Genomic DNA, 17,237 nt, shown 5'->3' with positions numbered 1-17,237 from the left:
ATCACACTTTTTTTATATACAATATAGGTTATGTTAAAATGTACATTTAACAAGACAAACGATGGAACAAAATCTTATCTATAGTTATGCAAACATAAACAATTAAGAATTGTGTTTAAAGATTGATTTTCATTATATATTAAATAAATATATGAATCTTGTAAAAAAGTATGGAAAAAATTAATATAACTTTAATTAAACTTTATATTTTATGACTTTTTCTATTAAAGTATAAAATTTATTAACAAAAAAAATGACTAGTGAAATTCAAATCACAAGCATCGTAAATGATATTTTAGTAAGTATATATTTTTATATTAATATTTTGATCTGTTTTATTTTCGTTTGTATTTTATTTGTATTGTATTTGTATTATATTTTATCTATAATTATTATTTTATACTTAATTTTAATCTTATCTTCTAAAAATTGTTGAAATTAAAATCAAAGCTTTTATATATAGACTTATGTATGTAATTAATATATATAATTATTGAAATATGAATGATTCCATATTAAAAAAATTATAATTATAATTATGGTTTATTAAAATTATGATAATAGATTAACAAAAATAACAATTATTATTTATTTGATTTCATCAAATATATTATTATTAATGGTTATTAATGGTAAATAACAATAAATAATCATTATTGTTATAATATTTTATTTTTATCATTTTGTAAAATTATTATAGAAAGTAGAAGCTATAGAAGAAGCTTTTAGTTGTGTTTTGGTGCATCATCCAAATAGTGAAAATGAAAAAATAACAGCATGGCAAACAGAATTATCATCTACTATGTCAAATTTGTCCAAAGAACAACAAGAAAATGCAGTAAGACAATTTTTAACCATGGCAGCAGCAATGACTAATCATAAAAGATTACAATTATTATTGTCATTACTTGAAAACTTAGTTACATCAAATGTCTTAGCAGCAAGGTATATTTAAATTTGAAAATAAAATTCATTTATAAAATTTTATGAATGATATTAATTATGTATAATTTTAGACTTGTATGTGAATGTATATTAAATTGTGATAAACTTCAATATCAATTAGAAGATTTTTGGATTGAATGTTTTGTTCTTATTCGACATATTATTGGAGGAGTTGATTATAAAGGTGTCAGAGAAATAATGAAGGCAAGTATTAGCAAATTTTGTGTAAATTTGAAATTAATTGCAATTTATTATTTTAAAGGGATGCAAAGAAAAAGCACAAACAATTCCAGCAAGATTAGATGCATCTATTCAACCTCAATTAAAAGCTTTAGAAAATGTACTTGAATATATTTTTGATAGAAATGCTTGTTTATTACCAGGCTATTTTATTGTAACTGAAATTCAAAAGGCTTATCCTGATGGTAAAAATTGGCCACATTGGGTATGTTATTTTACAAATGAAAATTATATTTTACTATCTAATAAAATTTTATGTAAATTTCTTATAGAAATTAGCAAAATTGCTTTCAAATTTTGTCGAAAGTTTTCGTAATACTGCGCAAATGGTATCTATAGTTGGACATTCAAAAATGTTACCAGTAGTGGAACATACTGGATATGCAGATTTGATTAATCCTTGGGTACTTGATACTACAACATTAAAATTTTCATTAAAAGGAAATTTGCCTTATGATGAAGATTTACTTAAACCTCAAACAGGATTGCTTAGATATGTGTTAGAACAACCATATAGCAGGGATATGGTGTGTTCAATGCTTGGCTTACAAAAACAGGTATATTTTGTATTTATAATAACAGAAGAGTGACAATGATAATTTAGATAATAATTTTATATTGTTACTATTTTAGCAAAAACAGCGTTGTATAGCTTTAGAAGAACAATTAGTTGAACTTGTTATTCTTGCTATGGAACGTGCAGAAAATGAAACGTTACCAGCAGAAGGAACTGATGGAACTGTTGCAAATCATTATGTATGGTTGCATCTTTCATCACAACTTATATATTTTGTACTTTTTTCATATGCCTGTTTTCCGAGTATCGTAATGGCAATACACGATAAATTAGCAGGAAGAGATTTAAGAAAGGGAAGAGATCATTTAATGTGGGTTCTGTTGCAATTCATTTCTGGAAGTATTCAAAGAAACCCTTTATCAAATTTTTTGCCAGTATTAAAACTGTACGATCTTCTTTATCCAGAAAAAGAACCTTTACCAGTTCCGGATTATACTCAGGCATTATGCACTCATCAAATGGCTATTACATGTATATGGATACATTTATTAAAGAAAGCTCAATCTGAACATTCAAACATTCATAGACCAATACCACATACTTTAAAACTTCATCATGAATTTTTGCAACATTTAGTTATGCCTAATACATCTTTATGTATGGGTTCAGATTATCGCATTGCTTTGTTATGTAATGCATATTCTACAAACCAAGATTATTTTGGCAGGCCAATGGCTGCTTTAGTGGATACTATACTTGGTACTCAAAAAGGTCAACAACAGCAGCCAATGCAAACATTACAAAATAATGCAGCTCTTGCAAGTGGACCAACCACACCATTATCAATGTCAATATTGGATTCGTTAACTGTTCATTCAAAAATGAGTCTAATACACAGTATTGTTACTCATGTTATAAAATCAGCACAATCTAAAAGCAATATGGCATTAGCACCAGCACTAGTTGAAACTTACAGTAGATTACTTGTATATACTGAAATTGAAAGTCTGGGCATCAAAGGTTTCATCAGTCAATTACTTCCAACAGTTTTCAAATCTCATGCATGGGGAACATTGTATACATTATTAGAAATGTTTAGTTACAGAATGCATCATATACAACCACATTACAGAGTACAACTTTTATCTCATTTACATAGTCTTGCAGCTGTGCCACAGACAAATCAAACACAACTTCATTTATGTGTGGAAAGTACTGCTCTTCGTTTAATTACTGGATTAGGATCTGCTGAAGTGCAACCACAATTATCTCGATTTTTATCAGAACCTAAAACTCTTGTATCAGCAGAATCTGAGGAATTAAACAGAGCTTTGGTATTAACACTAGCACGCTCTATGCATGTTACAGGAACAGGATCAGATAGTCATAGTGGTACATGGTGTAAAGAATTATTAAACACAATCATGCTAAATACCCCACATTCATGGGCTAATCACACTCTTCAATGTTTCCCTCCAGTATTAAGTGAATTCTTCCAACAAAACAGTGTACCAAAAGAAAACAAGCAACAAATTAAGAAAGCAGTAGAGGAAGAATATCGAAATTGGGCTTCTATGAGTAACGAAAATGACATAATAGCACACTTTTCTGTCCCAGGTACACCACCTCTATTTTTATGTCTTTTGTGGAAGATAATTTTTGAAACTGATCGAATTAGTCCAATTGCATATAAAATCTTAGAAAGAATTGGAGCTCGAGCTTTGTCGGCTCATCTTCGAAAATTCTGTGATTATCTTGTGTTTGAATTTGCTAATAGTGTAGGTGGACAACATGTGAATAAATGTGTTGATACAGTTAACGACATGATATGGAAATATAACATTGTAACTATTGATAGATTAATTCTTTGCCTAGTGTTAAGAACTCATGAAGGTAGTGATGCTCAAGTATGTTTTTTTATAATCCAATTATTATTATTGAAAGCCATTGAATTTAGAAATAGAGCTCAAGAATTTGTAAAAGAAAATTCTCCAGAACATTGGAAACAATCAAACTGGCATGAAAAACATCTTGCATTTCATAGAAAGTTTCCAGAAAAGTTTGCTCCAGAAGGTATTATGGAACAAACTAGTGGAGGACCTAGTCAATATCAGAGTTTACCTGTTTATTTTGGAAATGTATGCTTACGATTTTTACCGGTTTTTGATATCGTTGTACATAGATATTTGGAAATTCCAGCTGTATCAAAAAGTTTAGAAACACTTCTAGAACATTTGGGATGTTTATATAAATTTCATGGTATATATATATATATATATATTTCTTATTGAGCATAATAATAGAATAGCATAATAATAGTTTTATATTAATTTTATATTTAATAAATTTGATTATATTTTATTTTTTTTTTAGATCGACCTGTTACATATCTTTATAATACATTACATTATTATGAACGTAAATTAAGAGATAGACCACCTTTAAAACGACGTTTAGTATCAGCTGTTTTGGGTTCTTTGAGAGAAATTAGAGCACCAGGATGGGCACTTTCAGAAGCTTATCAAATGTATATGACTCGATCTTCTGATGATGTTGTTTCATGGATGCCTGAATTGGATTATTATATTCGTTTAGTGCGAAGAATTGTAGAAAGTAAATAATTTTTATCAATTAGTATTTTTTAAATTATAATTTTTTAAAAATAATTAATTTTTCAGCAATGTCAGGTACAGCACATTTTCCTGCTACTGATTGGAGATTTAATGAATTTCCCAATCCTGCTGCACATGCATTATATGTTACATGTGTTGAACTTATGGCTGTTCCTGTTGCACCAAATATAGTTGCCAACTCATTGTTAGATGTAGTTGCAAAAGGGTAAGATTAAAATTTTATTTTATACTTAATTTCTTTTTTAATTTTATACTTATACTATTAGGTATACAGTGATACCATCGGATGAAATTCATCTATGGATAAATTGTGTTGGTTTATTATTGGCTGCTTTACCAGAATGTTATTGGTCAGCACTTCATGATCGATTAGTAGAAACTATTAGCAGTCCAGGATTAGCTAGTTGGCAATATAATAATTTAACTCCATTTCAAATGTTTAATTTTAATAACACACATAATAGTTTATTGGAAAATAAATACAGTTATATGTTGGCTTTGGCACATTCTGTATGGCATCATGCTGGTGTTGGACAAATAACTACTATGCCTCAGTAAGTTTAAATTAGAATATAATAGATTCTCAAATTTTGAATGCAATTTATTCCAAAAGTTGATGCAATATTTTAGTTATTTTAATTATTTCTTCATATGAAATAATATAAATTAAACTAATTTGTTTCATATCTCTAAAATTTACAAATATATAATATTTTAAATATCTATTTCAAAAGATATTAACAAAATAAAAATAATTGAATCTTTTTATTTATAATAATACATATAAAAATATTTTACAATCAATTAAATAATTATTTTTATCTATAATTCATCACTTGAGAATTATAATTAACATTTTAGCACTATATAATTTTTTTTTGGAGAAATATTTACCCAATATTATTTGTTTTTATCTATTTTTTAAAAATTTTTCTAAAATATTTCATTATATTCTCGTTATTCAACTTTCGAATTTTTCTGCAAATTTCAAAACTGAATTTTTTTTTAATTTTTTATTTGAATTTCAAATTATTAGAAGTTTCAGAATCTATTATATATGTATATGTATATGTAGAATGTTAATATATTTTACATATTTATGATTCTTAATAAATACACAATATAAATAATTGCTGTGCAAAAATGTCAAAAAATGTCGATTGAAATTTATTTATTAAATTTATAAGCATTTTTTAAATTATAAAAAGAGTTATAAAAGTTATAAAAAGATATTATATAACATAAACATATAATACATGATATGAAGGAAAGTTTTTATATATATATCTATTTCTATTTCTTCTATATTTAATGCAAATTTTAATTGCTTATAATTTAATAAATAAATCTCAATTTTTGTATATTAGTTTTTACGTTTATTTTTATTTTAGAAATCTTCCAAAGATGTCTCATGAATATAATATATATAACCTATATATATTATATATATAATTTAATGAATATAATATAGTCTATGTGTATATATATACTATTTTAATTAATTATAATATAAAATATCATCTTATTTAGATTTATCAAAGAAAAACTTCAACCAGTTGTAAATAGTGAAGAACAATTAATATATGCTTGTCATTTAATTGGACCAACTTTAGCAAGATTTAATGCTGAAAGGCCACACTGTGTTGTAGAATTAACAGTTTGCTTATATGAAATGCTTGAACAAGTTGATCGACTTCAAAATCATTTACAGTATATGGATCCAGTTTGTGATTTATTGTATCCTTTTAAATTTTTTTCAAATTTTCAAATAATTGTTCAGTAATGTATTTATATTCTCCTTAATCTTAACTATATAGATATCATATAAAATACATGTTTGTTGGTGATATGACAAAAAATGAAGTGGAATGTGTTATACGAAGATTAAGACCAGCATTACAAATGAGATTACGATTTATTGCTCATATAAATATAGATGAAATTCAATCTTCCTGAGATATTCTTCCTAATATTATTAGTAATATAGAGCTATCTATATAAATATTGCGTTATAAGTATGTGAAATATTAATTATGAAAATCATTATTTAAATTTTATATTTGAAAATGTATTTTTTACATATCAAGACTAAATATGTTATATATTATTTAAAAAAAAACTTGATCTTCATTTCATAAGATAAAATATGCATATAAATCCAAAATAAAATATTTTAATAAAGTATGAAAGGAATTTAAGTTGCTTTGTCTAAAGAGTATATTTATAATGTTTATCACAACATATTTTTCACACATCTGACAAAGCAATATTAATATTTTAAACAGACTTATTAGCGTATATTGTCATAATAGAAGACATGAGTTATAAAGCTCAGAGTTTTATGATTATTTATAGAATAACAATTTCTATTTACAAATTAATACGATCAGATATATTTTAAGATTAACCATAATAAATTTCATTAAATGATTATTATTCTAATACTCCAAACTTGTAATTATATTCAAGACTTAAATTATTATGTATCAACATATGCACATAAGTACATGTAATGAAAGATTTAAAGTTTATCAAAATCAACATTTCCTGTTTTCAAATCTTTGACTAACTGAGCAAACTTTTCATGTGAACATTCATTTTCTTGTATAAATGGTTGTGCTTTCATTTCTTGCATCCATTTCATCTAAAATACATTCATAATTAAAAATAAATAAATTCAATTTGTATTTTAATAAATAAAATTATTTTTTATAAATATTTACTATCTTTTATAAATATAAACTTACTAAATGAGAGAAATTTCCATCATTAAAATGGGTGGGTTCTTCATAAATTAAAGATAAAGACTTCCGTCGCTCAACCCATGGCCACATCAATATATCTAACATACCAGGTTGTGTTCCTAATAATATATTAAAAACAAAATCAAATATTTTCTCAATTTTTCATTATTTGTAATTAAAAATTAATATAAAACCTCCAAAATAAACTGTCCCACGAGTTTTTAATTCTTCCTCAAATTCTACTAATAGAGATGAAATTTCAGTAATAATTTCATTGATTGGTCTGCTATCATTACCATGAATACAATTTGAAAAAATACTAATAAGCTGAAAATCACAAAATTTTTATATTCAGAATAAAAAGTGAAGAAAATAAATATTATAAATATTAAATAATTATTTGAAATTATCTTTATTAGAAAATTAATATAAATATGCATTAATTGTTTTTTACCTTGGAATAATGATCTAAAAGTTCTATATCACGAACTTTTGTTTCATTATGATATAAAGAAGGCTCACCATATTTTTCGTCTAAATAATTTGCTATTACTACTGAATCAACAATTACTTTACCATTAACATCAACAAGTGCTGGTACTTTGCCCTCTGGATGAATCTAAAAAAATTATTATATATAATATATTATATATTATATAAATTTAATAATATAAGATATAAAATTAATACATACTTCTAAATACCATTTTGGTTTGTTTTTGATATTAATATTAACATTATCATGGGGAATTTTTTTATAAGAAAGTATTAATCGAATTCGATGTGTAAAAGGACAATATTTCATACCATATAAACGAACTTGTCCTTTTACTTCTGGTGGTTTTTGAGAATCTATAAGTTATATCAAATATAATTATCTTTTAAATAAAATAATTTTATAATATATATAATTTATATATAATTTTTCTTCTTATATAATAAAAATTACATTTGTAAAAAATTTCAAACTTATAATTACTTATATAAATACATATTAATAAAATAATTTCTATTTTTATTGAAAAAGTATGTGTTTAATACTAATAAGCTGAAAATTACAAAATTTTATATTATATTATAATAATATATTATAATTATATTATATTATAATAAATAATAATAATACAAGATTAGATTTTTAATTTTAATGTAAATTTATAATAATTAATTTATGAAAAAATTATTTAGAACAAAGAAATACAATAATTCATTCTATTGAAAACATTATTTGTTTCATTAAAAAGAAAAATAAAATTTCTAATAATTATGTTATAATTATGAATGAACTTACCAGGTCCAAGATGTAAGTTACTCATAATAGTTAGTATGTTTTTAGTAGACTTGTGTCTAACAAGAAAATAGATAATATATTTCGAAATATTTGAAATGATAATTGTATTTTAATTAATCAGTAAAATATCAATATATGATTATTTGTAACCACGTATTGTATGTAATATATATATTAATATGTTTTTGTAAATGATGCGTGACTGAAATTCTAAAAAATTAATAAAAGCCGTAATTTCACAATTTTCACATTTTCAAAACTGATGATATCATGATATCAAAATTTGTATTACCAATAACAATTTCATAGATGGATAGTTTCTTTCTAATGTATTTTTTTTTCAAAGAAACTAGGTCACATCTGCGCATGATCAAATGTTGATTGATCGAATTGAATTTAGAAATAGCGTTATTTTATAATATTTAAATATTTTATTTTTTAAATAATAAAAGAAATTATAAAAAAATTATAAAATTATAAAATATAAATAAGATAATAAATCGTTCAACAAAATATTACTTTAAAAATATTTATATCTTAGTTAAACTTGAGAATAACAGCTTTTTCAAAACTTTGTTACAAATGTTTATCATTAAAAAGATTATAGGTTTGAAATAAGATCTGTTATATTCTATTATATTTAATAATAGACTGACAAGAAAAATATATCAAATTTTATTCATATGAGAAATTGCAAATTAAAGACAGAAATCGAATAGAGTCTGCGCAGAAAGATATTCTGATGTCAAATTGATAAAGTATACAGTATAAATTAATATAGCATTAATATAGGTAAAAATATAGCAAATTTTATTCTAATAGCAACTTAAATTTTTAATGAAGCAATGTATTTTAATGTTGTTAATCTTTTTCGAAATATATGATTAACAAAATGAAAATAAAAATTAAATATCAATACAAATAATATTTTAATAATATTATTTTATTCATTTTACTCACTTGATACAATATCTATTTTTATATTATGAAATTAAATTTATTATGAATATATAGGATGTTAATATATATATTTGGCGATTTGATTTTTTATTCTTCAAATCAAATACTAAAGATAGTATATAAAAATGTTGATAAATAAATAATTTAAATTTAGATAAAACAATTTTATCTTACTTCACCTAACGCAAACTTAAATTATTTATAATTTAAATAATTTTTAAGTTTTACACTCATGAACAATATTTTTCTTTGCGATATCGTTATAGTAATTTGCCTGCGTTTTTTTAATTGAGAAAATAAAAATGTACAGTGATATCGCGCAATAAAAAAATCACTCATGTGTATCGTGCTTTAACTGACATTTTTATACTAATCTTTATTTATTTTGATATAAAAATCCTAAATACCATTATTTTATATTATTTATAATTTATTTATAATTTGCTAATCTTTTGCTTTATATGATGAAATGAAAAAAAAATTTTTTTTTTGATATCTAAAAAAAGATTTTATTATTAATTTTGATGGTTTTTGAATGAATTTTAAATTGTATATAAATCAATATTTTGAACAACTTTTTCTAATATATATAATCACCACTCAACTTAATTTTCGAAATATTTATAAAAAAAGATTATTACTATACATAGAATTTCGTCTATATGTGTATGTTTGTACACCTTAAATAAGTTACGTCACATGCAATTGGTATATTTATTAACTGTTCATTCGTACTTAAAATAAATGGAAAAACTATATCATTACTATATTATTACTTAGATTTATATCTAGCTCTTATAAATAGATATTAACAAGAGATAATTTTGAAATACTTAAATTTGATATTGATTGAGGTTAAAATATTTCAAGCTCGTTACAATTCATGAAATATAAGACATATATAGATGAAATTTTATTTAATAATAATGATTTTTTTTTATAAATGATAAAAAGTATATTCAATTGATTTCTTATTTTAATAAAATGAAATTATTTAAAAGAAACTAATGAAATATCAAAATTAAGAAAAACTGCTAATCTATATCAAAATAATTATCAAAAATAAAAATATTTAATTTATTTCTTTTAACAATTTTTCTTCAAAAATAAAAACAAAATATTTATTTATTTCTTTTAATAATTTCCTTCTTTAATGAAAATAGAATATAAGATTTTCAAGATTATTATGATAGAAAAACTTTTTATTAAATTAATTAAAAAAAATATATTTTTATTAAATTTTTATTATTTTGTAAACAGTAAATATTTTATTTTATTATTTAGCGTAGTTCTACTCTAAAATCTATTTGTTATTAATATATTAATTTTGTCTTATATGACAAAAGTATTTTTTTTTGTATCATGATAAAAAGAAAAAGATTAAAAGAAAAAATTATGTTTTTCAAGAAAATTGGAAGGCTCTTATTGTAAGTTGATTATTAGAAAATTAAAAAAAATTTATGCAACCTGATATTCTGAAGCATAAAAAAATTCTCTTAAAAATATAGTTAAAGAATCAAAAATAATCGTAAATAATACAAAATTTATAACAATTTAAAATTTAAATAAAATTTTTAAAAAATATTTGAAGTTTTAAACATTTTTTTTTTTATATAAGAACTTCGATAATTATGAAAGGAAAAAAAATATAGAAATTTTAAATGTAAATACAAGCGACCAAAAAACTTTTAATAACTGTAATTGAAAGTTTTAAAATAGTTTTATTGTCATAATAAATAGTTTAGGCTTGAGTTGGGCAATTAAGAAACATATTTATGGAAAATTAAAAACTTTGAATTAAAGATTATCGATTTTTCTTTGTGTTTGAATAATATCAATCAATATTAATGACTAATATAAGTTAATTAATTATTTATTTTTATTTGTTTGATAAACAAATTTTCTATGAACAATTATTGACAATTGTATTATTACATATCATATAAGAAATTGATATATTCAAAACTTTTATATTAAATAAAAAAATTGTAAATTTACGAATTGTAATGATAGTGCAATGATAAAAAAAGGATTGAGAGATATGAACATTTAGATATGAACATTTCTATAACTTACAAGTAGATCCATTTTTATTAAGCGGATATATATACGTAGCAAACTATTTAATATTATCAGAAAAAAATTCTAAATTGGTCGATTTGAGATTAAAAATTTATTCTATATTTAAATCAAATATGAAAGTGTAATTGAAAAATGTATCAAAGATAGATATTTTTTATAATGAAATGTATAAAATCTAAATATTGCTCTATTGACATTTCCTTAATATTATGACTGCTTTTTATTATAAAAATAACAATAGATGTATAATTTTTTTTTAAATAACTTTTCATAGCTATAATCTTTATATACATAATTAAAAAAAATTAAAAACTGATATCGATAAATATTTTGAAATGTTATTTTCTTATTAATATGAAAAGAATTTTCTTTAAACATTTTGTCATGATATATATGTACATATATATAATGAAAAAAATAATCGATATCGAATAATATTATAAAAATATTATATTAAAAATATTATAAAATATTATAAATTATAAAAGAAAAATCGATTTTTAATTTTAACTACATTTCTGTTTCTTTTCAAAAATCTGAAAAAAAAATATTAATAACCATAAGATACTGTAAATGTAAAAATAATAATGTAAATATAAATGTAATTATTTGATAATTGAACCATTGTCATTTTTAAACTTCTGAATTTTTTAATATTTGATTTTATAAATAAAAATTTTGAAAAAATTCACAGAAATGTATTGCATAACATAAAATACTTCGTATTTATATCAAATTTTTTTTATAATTTCATATTCAATAAAATGTGATAAAAAGAGCATAAACTATAAATTACATTCTTTAAAAATAGACATATTTTATTTTTAGTTGAAACTTAATAGGAAAGATTTTTTTTGAGTTTGAATCTATCGATTGGTATGCAAGTTTAATTTTATTTTGGTGGTTCTATTTTTATTTATTCGGCTATACTCTTTCTGAGTTTATTGTATCTTTTAATGCTTTAAAGCAAATGATATTGAAAAGAAAGTATTAAAAAGAAATATTAAAAAAGAATATTTAAAAAAATTATTTTATAATCAAGTGGAATATTTTTGGATACACACAATAGCTCATTTTGTTTCCTGCAGGCATCCTGGATGAATCAAGTATCTAAAAGATCAAGTTTATAAAAAAAGTGATTTATTCTATTACTTATTACTTATATTATATATTATTATTATTCTATTCTTATTACTTATATTATATATTATTATTATATATTATATATTATATATTATTATATATTATTTATATTATATATTATATATTATTAAAAAAGTTTATATAAAAAAGTTTTTAATTTTGACCAATCAAATTATAATCAGGCATTTCATTTATACTAAAGAAAAATTTACTTTTTATATTTAATTATAAATTTAAATTATAAATTATAGACAAATTAGAAATAAACTAGAATATACAAATATATAAAACCATAGATGATATATCTATGGTTTTATATATCTATGGATGATATATCTATAAATAATATAAAAACATATAATATATACATATTATAATACATATAATACATATAAAATATATGTAATAATGCATATAAAAATATATAAAATTCATATATACGTATTATATTATATTTTTAATTAGACAAAAATAAATGAAATACAACAAAGCATACAAAGATAGTCGATACAAAGTGGATATAAGGTAAATGTAGTATGCATATCGACGAATAGAAGGGAAAATTTAAAGACAAAAATTACAATTTATTTATTTATCTATTTATATATTTATATATATAATTAATATATTTTAATATATTATTTTAATATAATATTAATTTTTTTATAAATATCTATTATAATATTTAATCATCAATAAAATTAATAAAATACATATAATTAGATAGTAATTTTATCTATATTATAATATAAATATTGTTAAATTATCTTACTCATACAAATATATAATAACGTAAATACATACATATAATATAATATAATTTATATATTTATCTTATTACGTTACTATTATTATATATTTATATAATTATAATATATAATTATTCATATTATTTTTATTATTATTTTAAATTTCAAAATGATAAATAATGAACAGAATTTGATAGATTTGATAGAATTTTCTAATTTCTAAAAAATATAAATGAAAATAAATCTTAGTTTTTTTTTCTTCCAGATTATTTAAGAGATATATCAAAAATAGATTTATTTGTATTTTTTATTGTGTTGTTATATCACTAAAAATTATAAAGGAATTTTTAAAAGTATTTTTTAAAATCTTAATTAAAAATACCAAAAGTTACCAAGTTCTATATTATAAATTTCACGTTCAAAAAATTAAAAAAAAAAAAAACAAAAAATTATCAAAACAATGAATACTTCTCTTTAATAATATACTGCAATAATATATTGCATGGGGAAAAAATTTCAGTTCTATAAAATAAGTTAATTAATTTTTAAAATAAATTTTGACTGAATTTTTTATTTATAATCATATTTATATATGATTGAAACTTGTTTATTTTAAAAATATTTCTAATCTATTAATACATATTATTTAGATATAATATTTTTATAGAGATTTTAAGTGCTTTTTAAAAATTGATTTTTTAATTTTTTATTCCAATTAGTTAGTCTATATTGCAAAATCCATGAATTTGTATGCTGATTGTATTGTCATGATTAGTATTGAAATATTTTAAATTTTATAAAATTATGATTCGAAATAATTCATATAGAAGTTGGAAGAGAAAGATCCCAATCTATTTTTAGTTGTCAAAATATTTAAAAAATTTACTTTGATTTCAATCAATCTTAAAGAATCACACAATTGCAATGTGTGATAGTATTGGTATAGAATGGAAAGATTTCACAATTGTCTTTAATTGAGATGTATCGATGATCGAATAATAACATTCAGTTATAATTGCAGTTAATATGTTGCAGGATGAATTCTTCATTGTTGCTTATCTATATCTATATCTTTTCAAAATTTCTAAATTTTCAGGAATGATATAATCAAATTCTTTCGAAACTTATGGAAATTGAAAAAATCCATTGATTCATTACAGCTTAATGAATATATATATATATTATTCGCAATTGTATTGTTGGTTGTTCAAATTTTTATATAATGTATAATAGAGTATAATGGAGTAAAATTGAAATTACTTAAAAAAATGATAGCTTAATTAATTGAAATATATTATGTATTTATTATATTTTCAATATATGTAATGTGAATATATAAAAAATATAAATGTTCAATCATAATGATCTGGTTCTCTTTTTTTAACTGATTTTATTTGATTGTAATACTGAATGTTACTGATATTGATTAATTATTATTATGACTAATTTAAAATTAATAGTGATATTGAACTATTTGTTATATTGTTAAATAAAATAGGATCTAATCGTTAGAACAAAAAAAAAAAACAATGGAAAATTGTAACTGACCGATTCTAATGTTTTTTATTTATCACTATTATATTTTGCAGCAATTTTTTAAAATAAAATATTATTTAAAAGAGATAAAAGTAGAGCTTAAAGTTTTAATTTCGTTATTTTCAATATAAATTTGAACATAATAAACGAACAAAATTTAGTTTTTAGTGATTATTATTTTGCAAATAAAAATATTTAAAAATATTTGCAAATAAAATTATATCAAAATATAAAATTGAAAAAATATTTGATTTCATTTAAGTAGTTGATATCAATCTTTTAAAGCGATTTCCAATCAAAAAAAAATTATTCTATATATAATTTATTATGTTCTATATATATACAAATTTTGAATAAAATCAAAATATTAAATAGTTAAAATAAAATTTATTTAATACAGAATATGAATATTTTTGCTATTAATTGTGTTTATTTTCACATTTTTGAATAAAAGAATATATTTGTTATTATAATTTATTTGTTATATTATATTATAATACATGTTATATATTATATATATGTTATATTATAATATATTTGTTATTATAATATTATTATAATATATATATATAATTTATTCTTTTCTTTTTATTCTTCATTACGATCCTCCATTAAAATAATTCGAAATAACAAATTTTCATTATTTAAATGTTATTTATTAAGTTATTATACAGCGAACATTCTATAATATTTTTGAAAACACATTCTCAAAAAAAATCTACAATACATTTTTTTTTTATTCCTTTCCAAATAAATTCTATGATTTTATTTTATTTTATTTCATTTAAAAATTTTGAATTAAATAATTCATAAAAAGAATTGTTTGAATAGTATATGATAACTTATGCATCATTAAAAATTTTATTTTTTTAAGAACTATCGGTTTTTTATTTTTTGTCGTTATATATATTAAATGTAATTAAAAAAGCTTTTATGAAATAAAAGCCCGACAAAAATTCATGAAAGCATCATATATTAATTTGATACATGGATAGTACTTTAAATCCAGATCTGGATAGTATTTTATTTTTCTAAAAGTGATTAGAATTCGATGGTGTGCTTATTTTTTTGTTATATGTATATCACAACAAATTTGATTTATGAAATGCAAAAATAAAATGTAAAACAAATTAATTAAAATTATAATGAATAAAGTTATAGATAAATTTTTTATACATTATTACATTTTATACATTTAATCATAAAAAATAAAATTGATTTATTCATTTATATTTTTATTTATTAGTTATTATTATGATAAGTAATAAATTATTATTATAAAAAATCGATAGATTAATCTTTATTTTATAATATATATTTATAACAATTATTATTTTTAAATTATTTATTAGTTTAAATATATTTGACTTTGAAAAAAGCCATTTTACACATTTTGTAATGATGAATTTAAATTTGTATTTATGACTAAATTGCTAAGAAAAAAATCGAATTAAGCAAGATTTGAATTGTTAGAAGTGTTCATGATATTTATTTTTCATATAATTCTATTAAAATTAACATATATTATTTGTTTCATTTATTTTTAAATCATACTTTGGAATCGAAACTTTCAAGCTATCACGAAGAAAAATGACGAAAATGATAAAAACTTCGCAGTGCAAAAAAAAAATTGAAGTAAAATAAAATTTGCAAACGTTGTAAAGAGTTGATTTCAGATTGGTTAATTTTGAAATAAAGATAATTGCTGAATTTAAATTTTTTAAACAAAATTTAAAAATATTAAAAAAAAAATAGTGTCATATTAATATATTAATTCCTTTATGAAGAATTTATTTTGTCCTCCTTAATCGTTTTTTCAAGTATGCTTCTTTTATTCTTCTCTGTGATTTTTCACTATCATTGTAATCATTATATTCCAATGATTATTTAATATTTTTATTTGAGTAACTAAATTATTAATGCAGTTTTGCTATTATGATTTATATAAATATATTTCGAAAAGAATTCGAATTTAAACTCTGTTCTTGCATTGCTTCATTAAATGAGAACTTAAATTATTTATTAGTCGATATTTTTATATAATTTGTATAATATTTTTATATTTGTATAATATTATATTTGTTTTTATAATCTGTATAATATATATTTTAGCTTTAGAATTGGTTCTGTCACAAGTGCATATACTATATTAATATTCTGTATATTCATTTTTTATTCTTACAATTTTCATTTCAACATAAAAATAGTAGGTACATCAGATAAATGAAATAAACAAAATATTATTTGTTTATTTGATATTCCTTTTTTATTTTATTGATGGTGTATCTTCTAATCCATTCACTGATATATTTTAGAAAAGATCAACAGTATTGAAAAGGCAAAATAGATCTATGTTAGCTTGTGCAAATGTATTTATATACCTCACAGAGCAGAATT

General features: G+C 20.6%; 2 protein-coding genes across 2 annotated transcripts; one reads left to right on the top strand and one right to left on the bottom strand.

Annotated features, from left to right (window-relative positions):
• Window positions 1-25: 25 nt before the first annotated feature.
• MED23 (mediator complex subunit 23) lies at window positions 26-7,285 on the top strand. Its single transcript, XM_003695238.4, has 11 exons — window positions 26-298; window positions 701-945; window positions 1,017-1,149; window positions 1,208-1,390; window positions 1,458-1,742; window positions 1,819-3,961; window positions 4,076-4,315; window positions 4,381-4,540; window positions 4,602-4,889; window positions 5,866-6,072; window positions 6,153-7,285. The coding sequence occupies exons 1-11, from the start codon at window positions 254-256 to the stop codon at window positions 6,289-6,291; spliced, it is 4,068 nt and encodes a 1,355-aa protein (XP_003695286.2). The 5' UTR covers window positions 26-253; the 3' UTR covers window positions 6,292-7,285.
• On the bottom strand, window positions 6,658-9,139 carry LOC100870831 (pyrimidodiazepine synthase). Its single transcript, XM_086902983.1, has 7 exons — window positions 8,663-9,139; window positions 8,371-8,580; window positions 7,774-7,931; window positions 7,534-7,698; window positions 7,274-7,406; window positions 7,083-7,198; window positions 6,658-6,979 (listed from the first exon to the last, which is right to left on the bottom strand). The coding sequence occupies exons 2-7, from the start codon at window positions 8,393-8,395 to the stop codon at window positions 6,857-6,859; spliced, it is 720 nt and encodes a 239-aa protein (XP_086759109.1). The 5' UTR covers window positions 8,396-8,580; window positions 8,663-9,139; the 3' UTR covers window positions 6,658-6,856.
• Window positions 9,140-17,237: the final 8,098 nt, after the last annotated feature.

Source organism: Apis florea, unplaced genomic scaffold, assembly GCF_048593485.1.
Source record: "Apis florea isolate Af1SG1 unplaced genomic scaffold, ASM4859348v1 contig_2274_pilon, whole genome shotgun sequence".
Classification (NCBI taxonomy): Eukaryota; Metazoa; Arthropoda; class Insecta; order Hymenoptera; family Apidae; genus Apis; species Apis florea.
This window is presented reverse-complemented; position numbering and strand designations above follow the sequence as displayed.

Excerpts from the sequence above, each read along its gene's own strand:
- LOC100870831 (XM_086902983.1), bottom strand. The coding sequence starts at position 8,395 with ATGAGTAACTTACATCTTGGACCTG. Across the intron at positions 7,407-7,533 it reads TTTTAGATCATTATTCCAAG|CTTATTAGTATTTTTTCAAA; the intron begins GTAAAAAACAAT and ends TGTGATTTTCAG. Across the intron at positions 6,980-7,082 it reads ATGGAAATTTCTCTCATTTA|ATGAAATGGATGCAAGAAAT; the intron begins GTAAGTTTATAT and ends AATGTATTTTAG.
- MED23 (XM_003695238.4), top strand. The coding sequence starts at position 254 with ATGACTAGTGAAATTCAAATCACAAGCATCGTAAATGATATTTTA. Across the intron at positions 1,743-1,818 it reads TGCTTGGCTTACAAAAACAG|CAAAAACAGCGTTGTATAGC; the intron begins GTATATTTTGTA and ends TTACTATTTTAG. Across the intron at positions 4,541-4,601 it reads TTAGATGTAGTTGCAAAAGG|GTATACAGTGATACCATCGG; the intron begins GTAAGATTAAAA and ends TTATACTATTAG.